This window comes from Panthera uncia, chromosome B4 (assembly GCF_023721935.1).
Source record: "Panthera uncia isolate 11264 chromosome B4, Puncia_PCG_1.0, whole genome shotgun sequence".
NCBI lineage: Eukaryota > Metazoa > Chordata > Mammalia > Carnivora > Felidae > Panthera > Panthera uncia.
The window spans coordinates 19,684,148-19,701,438 of NC_064809.1; the positions used below are offsets into that span (position 1 = coordinate 19,684,148).

Here is a 17,291-nt window from a genome sequence, read left to right on the forward strand (position 1 = left end):
GCATTTGGAAAAGTTGACCTGTTGTATTTGTCCTTTTTTCCTATTTATCTTAACCACATTACAAGAGTTTGTGATTTACTAAAGTGAAAGTTAACATTTTTTTCTTCATAAAAGTTAACATCTTATTTGAGAAAATTCTGGTTTTCATTAAATAAGTAGTTGATGGTTTAGCGTCAACTTATTTTCTTTGAGCATCCTTTCAAAGTTTCTCTGTTTTTTTATTTTATTTTTGAATTGTATTTATTTTTAAAGTTTATTTATTTATTTTGAGAGAGAGAGCAGGAGCAGAGGAGGGGCAGAGAGAGAGAATCCCAAGCAGGCACCACGCTGTCCATGGAAAGCCTGATGCAGGGCTCGAACTCATGAACTGTGAGATCATGACCTGAGCCGAAACCAAGAGTTGGTCACTTAACTGACCTAGCCACCCGGGTGCCCCATCCCCCCTGTTTTTAAAAATCTTAGTCTCTAGTTCTTTAATATAATGCTGCCATAGCTTTGCAAGTTAAGGTACTTGAAATCTATTTTAGTGATGGAATTCTTTAGTGGTGATAAATGCTGTAAAAGGAGATTCTAGGAAGGCAGTTGTTTGATTCTGACCTTGAGTACTTAGTCATGAAGTCTTGAGGTTTCATGGAGATGAGTTATTAATATGAATAGATCACTTTAAGAGAAGTTTGTTCTTGTGGCGCCTGTATGGCTCAGTCAGGTACTAGCAGACGACTTTGGCTCAGGTCAAGATCTTGCGGTTCACGAGTTTGAGCCCCATGTCCGGCTTTGTGCTGACAGCTCAGAGCCTGGAGCCTGCTTCGGATTCTGTGTCTCCTTCTCTCTCTGCCCCTCCCCCACTCACGCTCTGTCTGTCTCTCAAAAATTAATCAATAAATAAAACATTAACAAATTTTAAAAGAAAAAAGAAGTTCTGACTTCTACTGAAAAGTGAAGGTTATGAAAGTTTAACTTGAGCCCATGTAACTATGAATGGGTTTGTGTTCAATATATGCTTATTTATGTTATATCCTACTTAGGTTAATAAAATGAAATTGAGAAGTCTTTTCCTGGTAAAATATTTTAATTAGGAATAGTCTGATTCTGTAAACAAATAAGGGAATCATAAAGATACAAGTAATTAATAAATTCACAAGAGTAGACTTAACAGTTATTGAACATACTTCAAACCCATCTTAATGACTCAAGTTCATGGTTTTATATATATTGATTATGTTGGGTCATAAACAAAAATCATAGGATATTGGATGCTGCTAAGACCAGAATATACCTTGAAATTTGCTTCCTCAGAAAATCCTCTGATTTTTGTTTTCGTCTTTGATGATTTGAAAATTTGCTGGCCCTGTACTATGTAGGTCTTTTTGCAAAAGTACCAGATCAAAGGCCAGAATAGCCATATTCTGTTTATCCCCCCCCCCCCCCCCCCCCAGAGAAAATCCTTTTGGTATTATGAGTGTCCTTTGGTTCTTTTTCTGCACCATTCCAGACAACTACCATTTCTCTATAATGTACCATTTCAATCTTTTCAGTAGCCCTCACTCTCTTTTTTTAAATCTCACTTGAATTTGTTAGTGAGCATTAAAGATGGCAAATTCTTCCACCGTGTCTCAGTTTTTCAGTATCATCTGGAAAGGACTTCATTAAACTCATCAGAAGTTTGGTTTTTCAACTGTAGCTAATGTGAAGGTTTTTTTCCTTTTTTTAAAAAACATTAGAACGATTAAAAGTGAGTGCTCGCTTGCCTCTGCCTTGCTTTGTCTTTCTTATTTCAAGTTATTTGGAGGGTGCCCATGATTGGACTTGACTTCTGAGATATGCATATGCGTAGATGTGTGAGTGATGGTTGCCTAGAAGACTCCGTTGTACACATGATTCCTAGAAGTCATATTTTTGGTTAAGTAATTCCAGAGAATTTCCAGATATTCTTCTTTTAAAAAAAGCCCAACTGTGTTAGCCACAGAGGAATACCTGTTGTTTCCCTGGTTAGCAGGCCAGGTCCTTTGAGTCACAGACTTAGTCCTGTGTCAGTTAGCTTTTCCTTTGGAATGCCATACAGAAATTTATTTTTCATTTTCTCAGGAGCTTTTGCTTTTAGCAGTGTTTTATTGCCTTATGTCATTCTCTGCTTGTTCTCTTCATTTGGGTGGAGCAGAAGAATAAGAGTGATGGCTTATTCATTCATTATCGCCATCAAAAATGAAAGGTACAAGAAAGTAAGCTGGCTGTAGTTTGACAAGTTTTATATTAAAATCATAGATTTCTGCTCATGTATAAACTAATTTTTTGTACTTGAATTGTAATGTCTAATTGACCACAGAATTCAGATGTTTTTGACAAATTGTTCTCGTCTAATGAATTATATAAAACACATTAGTTTATCACATTGCTGACTATACTCCCTCTTATTATGAATCCATTTTTTCTTACACGCTTGTTTCACAGATTAATTTGTAAGCCCTTATGTCTTTTCCTCTTTTTTTTTAAAAGGTTTTTTAACGTTGGGATGCCTACGTGGCTCATTTGGTTAAGCGTCCGACTTTGGCTCAGGTCATGATCACAAGGTTTGTGAATTCAAGCCCGGTGTCAGGCTTTGTGCTAACAGCTCAGAGCCTGGGGCCTGCTTTGGATTCTGTGTCTCCCTCTTTCTCTCTGCTCATCCCATGCTCATGCTCTGTCTCTTTCTGTATCTCAATAATAAATAAACATTTAAAAATTTAAAAAAAATTGTTTTTAATGTTTATTTATCTTAGAGAGAGAGACAGAGACGGAGTGTGAGTGGGGGAGGGGCAGAGAGAGACAGAGACACAGAATCAGATACAGGCTCCAGGCTCTAACCTGTCAGCACAGAGCCCGACATGGGGCTCAAACCCGCGAACCGTGAGATCATGACCTTACCCTAAATTGGCCAACTGAGCCACCCAGGCGCCCCTTTTCCTCATTCTTTGTATACACATGCACATGTACACATTCCCGCACTATCCCATCAAAGAGTTGTGAGAATTCCATCATGTTTGGTCCTTCTTCCCATCACATTATCACATGCCAGATACTGGTTTATAATTTCTATTCCCACACTTCTGTTTGCCTTTCTCAGCTAGACTTTGAGGTGAATGTTTCCTTGTTTTTCTGGCCTATTTTCGTTTTCTACCCTCGAATCACTGGCAACTTCTCCTGATTCCTTTCTCCTCCCTCCCAACAGAAATTTCCATGCAGTATCGGCATGATGGAGCTTGTCCAACAGCTAGTAAGTTGTCGAACTGGGTTGGTAACCCAGGCTTTTTGACTTCTACTTTAGTGTTTTTTTTCCTATTATATAATGCCACCCCTGAACCTCTTAAGTTTTAATTTTCCATAATGCAGTTGGTTCTTAATTGGGTTTTTTTCCTCCTACAGAGATATCTTAACTTGCTGCTTGTGTCTTGTGGTCAGGATCCGTATTAGTCCAATTGCGACCAAATTTTAAGTATTGTTGGCTTTTTAATATGGTGTTTCTTGTGACTTCTGTTCCCTGTTGAATTAATATTTTTAGAATTTTGTTCCCACTAATCTTAATGTTAATATAATTTTTTAATATTTGTATGTTGATATTAGATAGAATTCTTGCTTTGACCTCTATATATGTCGAGACTATTATACTGAAGTCTAGGAAATGAGAATTTTTGATTGGGTTAGATGATAAAATGAAGTTTTTCTTTACAATAAATACTGCTGAGTGTAGAATTTGTTATGATCGATTTACCTTTACAGAATTGAATCCTACAGATACTTTAGCAAGAAAGACATTACATAGACTATGAAACATCTTTTTAAAAGTAATTTTATGTATGTATTAAGAAAATTTGTCACTATTATGACAATATATCTAACATATTAAATTTATTAGGTGACAATAAATTGACAAATGAAATACAATATTTAGAAATTTATACCATATAAAAACTGAGCCAAGCTTACAGTTTTAATGATTCAAACAATGATACATGATACTTACTGAGATTTTATTATACTGTTTCAGTCTATGCCTATGTATTTCTTTTGTGTGTTTGAGAATGATCTTAACCTGAAGTCCTTTTTTCCTTACTTAAAAGCTTTCTCAGAGTTGCTGAATGCAATACACAATGGTAAGTTTTATTAGAATCTTCTCTAGTGTTTCATTTATCACAAAGGTTGCCTTTTATAGAGAACCCGGGTTGAAAGCTTGCATGTTCTATTGATACAATGAAACCCAGCTCTGCAGTGAGGCAATTGTTCAGCCCCTCAGTGAGAACTTTCTGTAGATTGCCTACAGGAGGATGCTAGGTCAATATAGTTCATCAGTTTCGCTTTTATTGTCTCTCTGGAAGGCAAAATGATAATAGTGTTGTTCTAACTTTATGAAACTCTTTTTTTCCATTTTTGTAAATAGGTTTTCTAGTTCTTTTGAGCTCTCTTGTGGCAGTGCAGTTAGTAATTGGTACTTAGGTCAAGAATTAGCTCCTTCTTCCACAACTTGAAATGTGAATTTTGTTTTTGGGATTTAAAAAAGTTACTGTGTAGAATACTTTTACTGCATTGCCCCTATATTTGATATACTGAATAAATGGAAGATAGCCTTTTAAATGATGCTTAATTTGGAACCAGGTTTTTACAGGGGAGTTGCATCTTCTGCAGAGTTGGGTTCTAAAATCAGGACATGAAGCAAATGCTAGCTTTTTTCAATATTGCAGTGTAATTATAATGAGAGTCACGTTTGCAGTAATGTTTGAGTGATTCTTCGGTTTTGAAGAAAATTTAGTGTTCAAAAAAACTCTTTTGAATCTAGTGTCCTTTTTGTTGCTTGTTTTCAGTTATTAACTGACGTAACTTACCTGCTCAAGATAGTTTATGTAATTCTAAGAGGTTTTTGAGCACATTTTTATTAACTTCATGAAATCTTGCATATTTTGATAATGTAGTTTAATTTGCAAGTCGCTTTGTGTTGTATTTGGAGTATATTGTCAGATGTTTACAAATCTATAGCAAGAAACCAATGGCATGATGAAAAGGCATAGACACTTGTGTTGATTCTGAGGGTTGGGGTGGTCAGGATGGGAAACCCATTTTACAAATGATCATTTTATTAATGAGTATCTTTATTTATAATCTTTGCTGCCCTGTGTAACCGGAATTGCAGACTCTCAGTGAATTCTCCAGATAACATGGAACTCTTGAACTTTAGGTATCTAGAGGAAAAAGGAATTGGAAGCATTCCTGAAAATAAACTAAATATGTTACTGTTCTTTGGTAGGGAAGCATAAAAACAGAAGAGGTTTAACATCTTTTTCAGTTTGCATAAATTTGGCTGTCTAATTTTGGAATATTAGAGTTTTAGAGACATAAAGAAAGTTTGAAAAGCGTATGCTTGGAATAATAAGAAAGTAGATTTTGTGGGGAGCGATTGTGAATGAATTGTCACATAAATCCTTTGCCATTGTTGGCCAACAAAGTACTGGAATATGTCAATTTAATGGGACAGTTGTCATGTTTTTCTCTATAGGTGAATGAAATTAATGTCCTGGGATTAATAGAATGAACACAGGTTTTCTTTAAAATTTTGTGTTTCTTTAAAAGATTGTGTTTGAGAGAGAACACTGTGGTAGTATAGTCAGATATTTGTGTGTTCTTAGTCACATAATTTTGAAACATGAAATAAATAATGTTTTTTTTTTATATCTTCCTTTATTTTATTTTATATCTAGAAGTTTGTACCTCTTGACCTCCTTCACCCCTTTTGCCTCCTCTCTTGCTTCTGTTTACCTAAGCAACCACCAGTCTGTTTTCTATATTCATGAGCCTGGAGTATTTTGGATTTTGTTTTGTTTTAGATTCCATATTTGAGATCATATAGTATTTATCTTTTTCTTTTCTATCTGACTTAACTTCACTTGGCATAATGCCATTAAGGTCCATCACTTTGTCACAAATGGCAAAATTTTGTTCATTTTTATAGCTAAATAATATTCTGTCGTATGTATATATAGCACATTTTCATTACTGTTCACCCATTGATGGACATTTAGGTTGTTTCCACGTCTTGGCTATTTGTAAATAATGTTGCAGTGAACATGGGGTGCACGTATTTTCTCAAATTAGTGTTTTCATTTTCTTTGGATAAATATCCAGAAGTGGAATTACTGGATATATGTTCAACTTTTAATTTTTTGAAGAACTTCAAACTTTTCCATAGTGGCTCCACCATTTTACATTCCCACCAACAGTACACAAGCGTTCCCTTTTCTCCGCATCCTAGGATTTCTTAACTTTTTGATAATAGCAGTTCTAACAGATATGAGGTGATGACTCAGTGTGATTTTGATTTGCATTTCCCTGATGATTAGTGATGTTAAGCATCTTTTCAAGTGTCTTTTGGCCACCTCTACATTGTCTTTGGAAAAATATCCATCAAAACCAGATGGTTTGAGGATTTTTTTGTTATTGAATTATATGAGGTTTTTAAAGTATGTTTTGGGGGTGCCTGGTGGCTCAGTCGGTTGAACGGCACACTCTTGATTTTGGCTCAAGTCACGACTGTAAGGTGGTAAGATTGAGCCCCATGCTGGGTTCCATGCTGATTGTGGAATCTGCTTAAGATTCATTCATTCACTCTCTCTCTCTCTCCCTCCCTCCCTCCCTCCTTTTCTTCCTTCCTTTTTCGCTTTCTCTTCCTCCCTCCCTCTTTCACTTTCTTTTAGTTCCTCCCTCCCTCCCTCCCTCCCTCTCTTCCTCTGCCCCCTCCCTCCCACCGTCTGTCTCTCTCTCTCTCTCTCTCTCTCTCTCTCTCTCAAAAAAAACAAACCAACAATACATGGATATTATCAGACGTATGATTTGCAAATATTTTCTCCCATTCAGTGCACTGCCTTTTTATTTTGTTAATGGTTTCCTTTGCTGTGCAGTGCCATTTTAGTTTGATGTACTTGAGGGGTTTTTTTGGCTTTGGTCAAATCCAGAATATCATAATTCATGTTAAGGAGCTTACCGCCTATGTTTTCTTCTAGAAGTTTTATGGCTCAGGGTCTAATATTCAAGTCTGCAATCCATTTTGAGTTAATTTTTGTGTACAGTGTAAGGTAGTGGACCAATTTCATTCTTTTGCATGTAGTTCAGTTTTCCCAGCATCATTTATCAGAGACTGTCCTTTCCCCATTGTATATTCTTGGCTCCTTGTAAATAACTTGACTCTACATGCATGTGTTTTTTTCCTGGGCTTTCCATTGTGTTCATTGATCTGTGTGTCTGTTCTTATGCTGATATCATATTGTTTTGATTGTTATGGCTTTGTAATGTAGTTTGAAATCAGGGAGCATGAAGGATCCAGCTTTGTTCTTTGTTCTCAAAATTGTTTTGGCTATTCAAGGTCTTTTGTGGTTTCATACAAATTTGGGGTTTATTCTACTTTTGTGAAATACTATTAGAATTTTGATAGGGGATTGCACTGAATCTGTAGAGTGTTTTGAGTAGTATGGACATTTAAACGATACTATTCTGATCCATAAACGTGGAATATCTTTCCATTTATTTGTGTCTTCAGTTTGTTTCGTTGATGTCTTCTAGTTCTCAGTATACAGATCTTTCACCCCCTTAATTAAATTTATTCCTAGATATTTTATTTTTTGATGTAATTGTAAATGGGATTGTTTTCTTAATTTCTCTTTCTGGTAGATTGTTTTTAGTGTATAAAAACACAACAGATTTTTGTATGTTGGTTTTTTATCCTGCAACTTTACTGAATTTGTTTATTAGTTCTAACTGGTGGAATCTTTAGGGTTTTCTATAAATAATATGTCACCTGGAAATAGTGACAGTTTTACTTCTTCCATTTCAATTTGGATGCTTTTAATTCCTTTTTCTTGATAGTTGCTCTGGACTTAATATTTTTTATTGCAAAGAGAAGAATAGTAGTGATGCCTGGTGAAGTGGTATTTTAACCTAATGAGGATTTGAGGGAGAAATACTTGGACTTAGTTGGGAAAATCCATGTTTGTGTTCTCTCTCTCTCACTTTTTTTTTTAAGTGTTAGCTTATTTTTTTAAATTGTAAAATACACATAAAATTTGCCGTTTTAACCATTTTTGAGTGTTATATTCACATTGTTGTACAACCAGTCTCCAGGAGTTTTTAATCTTGTAAAACTGGCACTCTGTAGTTATTCAACCAACAGCTTTCCTTTTCTCTCTCCACCCTGCCAAGAGCAACTACAGTTCTTTCTGTTTGTATCTATTTGACTGTTCTAGATACTTCATAAGAATAGAATCATACAGTATTTGTCTTTTTGTGAATGGCTTATTTCCCTTAGCAGTAATGCCTTTCAGGTTTATCCATGTAATAGCATGTATCCGAATTTCCTTTTTTTAAGGCTAAATAATATTCCATTGTTGTATATACTGTCATTTTCTTTATTCATTTATCTGTTGAGAGACACTTAGATTGCTTCTACCTTTTGATTATTATGAATAAGCTGCTTTGAATGTAGATGTGCAAGTAATCTCTTTGAGTCTTCATTTTACCCAGAAATGCAATTGCTAGATCATATGGTAGTTCTATTTTAAAACAGAGTGTCATACTGTTTTCCATAGTGGGTGCACCATTTTATATTCCTGCCACCAGCGCACAAGGATTCCAATTTTTCCACATCCTATTATTTTGCTCATTTGTTTGCTTTTTATAGTAACCATACTACTGGGTGTGAGGTGTTAAATGTTAGACTTTACATATTTTATTTCTTTATTATATTGAGTATCAAGCAATAAAAAGCTTGAAACTTGTCAGAGAGGAATAAAAAAAGAATTTATGTTTTATCTTATTCAGTCATTTCCTATGGTCAAACAGTATACATTTACTATCTTACAGTCTGTAAGTTAGAAGTCTGACATGGACTTGCTGGGTTAAAATCAGGGTATTGGCAGGCTTTGTTCTTTTTTTTTAAGGTGATAGGAGAGAATCTGTTTCCTTACCATTTCCAACTTCTAGAAGCTGCCTGCTTATTTTGCATAACGGCCTCATCCTCTGTCTTGAAAGCCATCAGTGTTGGGTAGAGTCTGTCTTATGCTTATGCCTGTCTGATTCTCAGATTCAAATTTTATGACAACTTGGATGATTTGATTGGGCTCTCTCAGACAATCTAGGATAATCTGTCTTTCTCAGCGTTCTTAATTTAAATACATTTGTTTAGTCCCTTTTGCTATTTAAGGTAATATACTCACAGGTTTATCTTTGGGGTGGGGGGAGGTATTATCTGCCTACCATATCTGCTTCATGGTTATTTAACTGCCTTATTACAAGTGAGTATTACTGCTTAATCTAACAAGAAGATATAACATGTATAAATATTTATGTACCCAATATAGGAGCAACCAAGTATGTAAAAGAAATATTAATGCCTAACGGGAGAAACAGCAATACAATAATAATAGGGGACTTTAACACCTCATTACATCATTGGATAGATCACTGAAACAGAAAGTCAATAAAGAAATACCAGCCGTAGGCAGCACAGTAGACAGGATGGACTTGCACAGATAATTTATAGAACATCCATTTAAAAACACAAGAATGTACATTCTTCTCAAGTGCACATGGAACGTATTCCAGGACATATCATATGTTAAACCATTAAACAAGTCTTAATAAATTTAAGAAGATTGAAATTCTATCACCCATCTTTTCTGAACACGATGATATGGAACTAGAAATTAATTGCAAGCAGAAAACTGGAACATTCACAAATATGTCAAGATTGAACAACATTGTTACTGAATAATTAATGGGTTAGAGAAAAAAATCAAAAGAGAAATAAAAAGACGCCTTGAGATAAAAATGGAAATGTAACATACCAAAATTATTGGTTGCAGCAAAAACAGTACTAAGAGGAAAGTTCATAGCAATTAATGCCTACCTCAAGAAACAAAAACTGCAATGTAGCTTTATACCTCAAGACACTAGAAAAAGAAGAACACATGACATCTTGAGTTGGTAGGAGGGAAATAACAAAAATTAGAACAGAAATAGAGACTTAAAAAGACAATAGAAAAGATCAGTGAAACTAAGATCTGGTTCTTTGAAAAGATAAAGAAGATTGACAAACCTTTTGACTCAACCAAGACAAAAGAGGACTTAAATAAAATCAGAAATGGAAGAGGAGATTACAGCTGATACCACAGAAATACAAAGGGTCATTACAGAGCACTGTGAATAATTATACATACCAACAAAATGGATAACCTAGAAGAAATGGGTGGATTCCTAGAAGCATATTACCTTCTAAGACTGAATCATGATGAAATGAAAAATCTGAATAGACTGATTACTAGTAATGAAATTGAATCAGTAATCAAAAACCTCCCAACAAACAAAATTCCATGATCAGATGGCTACACTGGTGAATTCTACCAGACATTCAAAGAAGAAGTAAGATCAGTCTTTCTCACACTTTTCCAAAAGATAGAAGTGGCAAAACTCTTCCAAACTCATTTTACTAGGCCAGCATTACCCTGATACCAAAACCAGACCAGGGCACCACAAAAGAAGGGAATTACAGGCCTGTATCCCTGATGAACATAGATGTAAGAATCCTCAACAAAATATCAGCAAAACAAATTCAATAACGCATTATAACTATTGTGCAGTGGGGCGCCTGGGTGGCTTAGTCAGTTAAGCATCCAACTCTTGATTTAGGCTTGGGTCATGATCTCACGGTTTCTGAGATCAAGCCCCACACCAGGCTCCAAAGCCACGCCACAGAGCCTGCTTGGGATTCTCCCTCTCCTCTCCCTGCCCCTTTCCCATTTACACACATGTATACTCTTTGAAAATAAATAAACATTTTTTAAAATGTACCATACACCATGATCAAATGGGATTTATTCCAGGGATGCAAGGATGGTTCAACACCTGCAAATCAGTTCATGTGAGACACACCACATAACAAAATGAAGGACAGAATTATACGGTCATCTAAGTAGATAAAAAGTACTTTACAAAAGTCAACATCCAGTTATGATAAAAAACTATCAACGAAATGGGTATAAAAGGGGAATATACCTCAACATAATAAAAGCCATGTGTGACAAGCTCACAGCTAGCATCATACTTGACAGTGAAAAACCGAAAGATTTTCCTCTAAGATCAGGAACAAGACAAGAACGTCCACTCACCACTTTTATTCAACATAGTACTGGGAGTCCTAACCAGAGCAGTTAAGCAAGTAAAAGAAATAAAAGGTATCCAGATGGAAAAAGAAGTTAAACTATTTTCAGATGACATATTATATATAGAAAACCCTAAAGACTTCATCAGAAAACTGTTAGAACTAATAAGCAAATTCAGTATAGTTGCAGGATGCAAAATCAGTATGCCAGAAGGTATTACATAAATTGTTTCCAAAATTAGGTTTCATTAGCACGTGCATTTATGAAGTATTTTTGGCTTTAGTACCCTTTTTGTTAACTTTTCTCTCTTAAACTGCTAGTGACTAGTTGGGTTGCCAATTCCTTGCAGAATAATTGTTGGCCACTCTGTTTTGAACCTTTTTGTATACACTACAACATTCTCCTCTTTCTTTTAAATAAAATATTTCAGAATTATGGAAAGTACAGAGACTGATACACATCATGAATTTATTACTAATTTAACATCTGTTAATATTTTGCCATATTTTCATAGATCCTTTTCCAATTTATGAAATATTTGATACGTTTTAAGCAATATGTGTAAGCTCTGTAGCATGCAATAATAAATACTCAGGAACCTTTCACCAATTTAAGAAATAGAATGTTACTAATGTTGTTGAACCTAGTGCATGCTCTTTACCACTGTATTCCCCAAAGTTTAACTACTGTCCTGATTTTCACATTTATCATTCCTCTGCTCTATTCTGAAAGTGTGCGTGTATAAAAAGCACATTCCCTTACCCTGTTTCATTCTTTTCTGTGTCAGAGTAAATGGTGGTTTTTCTACTTCTCCATTATCTCATTATCTCGTTTCCCCCCTAAATTTTTAATGAGACAAAATTCACACAACATAAAAGTTACCGTTTTAAGCTGTTTAAAAGTATACAATTCGGACATTTTTAGTATATTCACAATGTTGTATTAACTGTCACCACTAATTCCAGAACATTTTCATCAAACCAAAAAGAAATCATATATACCCCTAAGCCCCTCTTCCCTGCAAAATCACCCGGGAATCACTACTCTCCTTTCTGTCTCTATGGATTTGCCTGTTCTGGACATTTCATATAGAGGGAATTGTACAGCAGGGGGCCATTTAAGCATGCGGTTTATCTGTGTTGTAGCATGCATCCGTACTTCATTCTTCATTTATGACTGAATAACACATTGTATGAATATTCCATATTTTATCTGTTCATTGGTTGGTGGACATTGTTGTTTTGTGCTTCTTGGATAGGATGAAAGATGCTGCTGTGAACATTCATGTACAAGTTTTGGTGTGGATATGTGTCTTTATTTGTCTTGGGTATATTCTTGGGAGTAGAATTGCTAGGTCATATGGTAACTCTGTATTTAATGTTTTAGAAACTGCAATACTGCTTCCCATAGCATTTGTAGTATTTTACATTCCTATTAGCAATCTATGAGGGTTCCAACTTCTTCAGTCCTCACCAAGATTTGTTATTTTCTTTCTTTTTTTTTAAATCATAGCTATCCAAGCTGGTGTGCTGTCTCGTTGTGGTTTTGAATTGCTTTTTCCTAATGACTAATGATATTAACATCTTTTCATGCTCTTACTGGCCATTTCTAGATCTTCTTTGGAGAAATGACTATTTCTATTTTCTGTGTGTCCATTCTTGAAAATTTTATGTTTTTAGGAGTCTTCCCCCCTCACCCCAAAGAATTTGCCCATTTCACCTGCATTTTTTAATTTGTTTGCATACAGTTATCATAGTATTCTCTTTATAATCTTTTTAATTTGATAAGGTGGATATCTTTACAATCCCCTTTCATTCCTGATTTCAGTAATTTGAGTCTTCTGTTTTCTTTGTCATTCTGAAAGATTGGTCAGTTCTGTTCATCTTTTAAACCAGCTTTTTTTTTTTTTAAATTTTTTTTTTTCAACGTTTATTGATTTTTGGGACAGAGAGAGACAGAGCATGAACGGGGGAGGGACAGAGAGAGAGGGAGACACAGAATCGGAAACAGGCTCCAGGCTCTGAGCCATCAGCCCAGAGCCTGACGCGGGGCTCGAACTCACGGACCATGAGATCGTGACCTGGCTGAAGTCGGACACTTAACCGACTGCGCCACCCAGGCGCCCCTAAACCAGCTTTTAACATTTAACATTTTCTCTAAAAGTGTTCCTGTTTTTATTCCATTTCTGCTGTTTATTATTTCCATCCTTCTGCTTGCTTCTGTTTAGTTTGCTTTTTTTCCTAGTTTCTAAACCGGAAGATTATTGATTTAAAATTTTATTTATTTTTTAATTTCTTAAAATGTTTATTCATTTTTGAGATCGAAAGAGAGAGTGCACAAACATGGGAGGGGCAAAGAGAGAGGAGGACAGAGGATATGAAGCGGACTCTGCGCTAACAGCAGCGACCCCAAAGCTGGGCTCCCAACTCACAAACCGTGAGGTCATGACCTGAGGCGCTTAACCAGCCAAGCCACCTGGGCACCCCTAGGTTTTTTGTTGTTTTTTTTTTTTTTAATAGGCCTTTACAGCTATAGCTTTCTTTATGAGGGCATATGGGTATCTTTTATGATTTTGAGTATTCTTTGTTGTATTCCCAGTATTCTCTTTCTCTCTCTCTCTCTCTCTCTCTCTCTTTTTTTTTTTTACTTCTCCTCCTGCACATATTCTCTTAGAAAATGTTGTAACACATATCTATAGCTTTAGCGATCATTGATGATCATTAGATTCCCAAATCTGTTCATCTAAATATCGAATTATCTCTTGAGTTCCAAGTCCATTTCCAACAAATTAATAAATCTCTGTTCCTCTTACATTCCCATTCAAAGCCTGCTCCTTCTTTTGTGTTCGTTATCTCTGTATGGGATTTAGCCACCTAACTCTGTTATGCTACGGAGTTAAACTAGGCTCATCGTGACTTCTAATTTTCTTGGTTATCATTTTATTTTTAAAAGTTTTTCATGGGGCGCCTGGGTGGCTCAGTTGGTTGAGCGTCCGACTTCGGCTCAGGTCATGATCTCACAGTCCGTGAGTTCGAGCCCCGTGTCGGGCTCTGTGCTGACATCTCGGAGCCTGGAGCCTGTTTCAGATTCTGTGTCTCCCTCTCTCTGACCCTCCTCTGTTCATGCTCTGTCTCTCTCTGTCTCAAAAGTAAATAAACTTAAAAAAAAAAATTTAAAAATGCAAATCAGGGGCACCTGGGTGGCTCAAGTGTCCAATTTTGGCTCAGGTCATGATCTCATGGTGTGTGAGTTCTAGCCGTGCGTTGGGCTCTATGCTGACAGCTCAGAGCCTGGCACCTGCTTCAGATTCTGTGTCTCCCTCTCTCTCTCCCCTTCTCTCGCTCGCACTCTGTCTTTCTCTCTCTCTCTCTCAAAAATAAACATTAAAAAATTTTTCTAATGCAAATCAGATTGTGTCACTGTCTTACTTATATCCTCAAAGAATTATCTGGTATTTTTGAGATAAAATTAATATTTTTCAGCATGGCACGTGGAGTTTTTCATAATCTGCCTTATCTCTTTTTCCCAACTTTATTCTGCATTAGTATAACATACTTGTATCTAATATTGTAGGAAATATTGTGTATTAATTAATAGTCATGGGCATTATGTGTTAAGCTACATCTTAATTTAGTATTTCTCAGAGAGGAACCTAGGACTTAATGGTGGTTGCTCTTCTGGGTGTGTGTGTATAATTATTCCATAAACTTTTGAAAAAAAAATTTTTAATGTTTTTATTTTTGAAAGAGATAGAGAAAGGCTCTGAAGCAGGCAGTCTCCAGACTGTCAGCACAGAGCACAGAGCCTGATGCGGTGTTCGAACCCATGAACCGTGAGATCATGACCTGAGCCAGTCAGACGCTTAGCTGACTGAGCCACCCACGTGCCCCAAAATTGGTACTTTCTGATAAGGAAATATTATCATCAATACAGAGAAAAACACATTTAGGAAAACACTTCAACCAGTCTAAATAAAAACCAAAAAACAAATTAGGCACAGTGGGATGAATTTTATGTGACCAGAGAAATTTAGGAGAAATAATATTAAAATTACTGTCTCAATAAAGGAAAAAGAGAACAGGTAGGAGAAAGATAAAACGTAAAACTCTGTTAGCACATTTTGGGAACTTTTACAACAATTTGGAAAGACAAAACAGTCATTTAAATATTTTAAAGAACACTATATGGAAGGTAAACTTTAAATAGGTGTGCCCGTGGAGTGAAGTGCCTTATATTTTGTGACATTTGGTTTTATGGTGGTGCCTGGGAGCTAGCCAGCTTGACTAGGAGAATTTAGATTTCATGATGCCTCTAAAGTGTAAGTGTGACTTCTTGGTTTCATCTAGTAGGTGTATTTAAAATGATGAAACAAATAGTATGAATATGGGGATTATGGTTTGCTTTTCATAGTCCAGTTGCAAACTAACATCTCATCTGCCTGGTTCTAATTGTTCTGTTTCAGGTGTGATTTTACTCTAGTGCTTTTTAGGTTGTTTAACAATTTATTTATTTACAAGTTTTTCTTACTAGACTATAAACTCATTTACAGTAGGGGTTGGGTTTTATTCATCTTTATTTCATTGGTATTTAGCTCATCATCTACTTGATGCTCCATAAATATTGAATGAATAAATCATTGTCAGTTGCTACATAGTCCTGGAAGAGTTTTCATATATTCTTGGTAATATGTTCGTTTTCTTTGGAAATTAAACTTTGCATTAGGCAGTCTTGTTTCTCTCAAGAGTAGTAACTTGATTCTTCCTACAATAATGCATTTGCTTCATTTGTTTATCTTGGCAATTCCTATTTTTAATATAATTTTGAAATAGTAGATTAAAGTAGCTAAAGTGCTTAGATCTGTTTTCACAGCAGTATATTGCTAATTGATTTCTGTGCCCCATTTACTATGCTTTTAAATTTTCTTTAATTATGGTACTTCTGGTTTGTCATGACCATGCTCATTAAACAAATCTCATTTGATGGAGGAGGCAAAGTAATGTCAACCAATTATTCATAAATATCTGCTATAGGATTTAGAATAAGCATGAATGCTAATTGATTTTAGGAATGAACGTTCTTCCTCAAGAATGGAATCCTACTGAGGTTTGTCATAATAGTTTGTAGGAAACTAGATCTTTGCTGTTTACATGTGCCCCCTTTTCATTTCAGGGAAGCATTAAGAAGGTGTAGGGATCTGAGAATAGAGATGAGCAATTTTCAGACATCACCACAGCCTATTAATCATTTGAGATTCACTGCACGTAATGAGGTATTAGTGATAGGAGGAGCTGTTGCTGTGAACAGTAGGGAGATTGAGAACCATAGATCTAGATGATTCTAGATCTAATTTCTTTTTAATCACAGTAGACTTGTTTTTCCTTCTTACGTGATGTAGAAGGCCGTATTCTTTATTTTTATACAGTACATTGTTACATTCCAGGATGCAGCAAATGCTACTGTTTGTTCCAGTGTTTGTTCCTATGCCGGAAGGAATTTGGCTAATACTGTATAGCCTTGCTAAGTAGTAGAAGACATATATTGTCCATAAGATGGTACGGTTTTTTCCATTTCAAATCAGCCAAGGTATTTATCTCTTGGATCACTCTAAGCTTCTGGAAGATAGGCTTCATCTTAAGTGATAAACACAGAAGGATATTAACATTTGGATGGTGAATCAGCACTGGGAAGAAAACGTAATTTTCAGTATGCATGTTAACTACTACAAAGCAAAATGAACTTACAGGAGTTTCATTGAAACTATAAGAGAGAACCTGAAAAGGGAAGGCATTAGTATAAATGCTAATGAATTTGTAAGAATTACTTTTAAATTAATTAAATGGTAATGCTATTAACAGTCTCTTTATTTAGAGTGCTGCCTTTTTGTTTTAGCAAAAACAAATTTATAATAACTTAAATTTTCCAGTTTTTTTTGTTGTTTTGTTTTACTTTAACCCTACTGATTCCTGTCCCCCCCCGCCATAGTGTTTTAAATTTCTCAACTTCTTATCATGGTAGTTTTTAGGAACTGGTTATTAAAAATTTTAAATTAAAGTGTGTCTTTTCTTTAGACAGAGATGACAGTTCTACACTAACAAAGCAGGAACTTAAATTCATAGGTAT

At 35.5% G+C, this 17,291-nt stretch overlaps 1 protein-coding gene across 15 annotated transcripts in view; it reads left to right on the top strand.

The window, feature by feature from the left end:
• Positions 1-17,291, top strand: part of MLLT10 (MLLT10 histone lysine methyltransferase DOT1L cofactor) — a 235,295-nt gene that overhangs the window by 170,356 nt on the left and 47,648 nt on the right. For 9 of the 15 annotated variants that reach the window (XR_007456916.1, XM_049626908.1, XM_049626907.1 and 6 more), the window contains 3 exons: positions 3,206-3,250; positions 4,095-4,127; positions 17,240-17,287. The exons of 1 other annotated variant lie outside the window; for it this stretch is intronic. Coding sequence is in view for 13 of the 14 variants with exons in the window: in XM_049626908.1 (XP_049482865.1) it covers positions 3,206-3,250; positions 4,095-4,127; positions 17,240-17,287 (126 nt within the window). In the remaining variant the exon portion in view is untranslated. The remainder of the gene's footprint in view (positions 1-3,205; positions 3,251-4,094; positions 4,128-17,239; positions 17,288-17,291) is intronic. 5 more of the 15 variants (XM_049626913.1, XM_049626920.1, XM_049626910.1 and 2 more) reach the window with 4 other exon arrangements.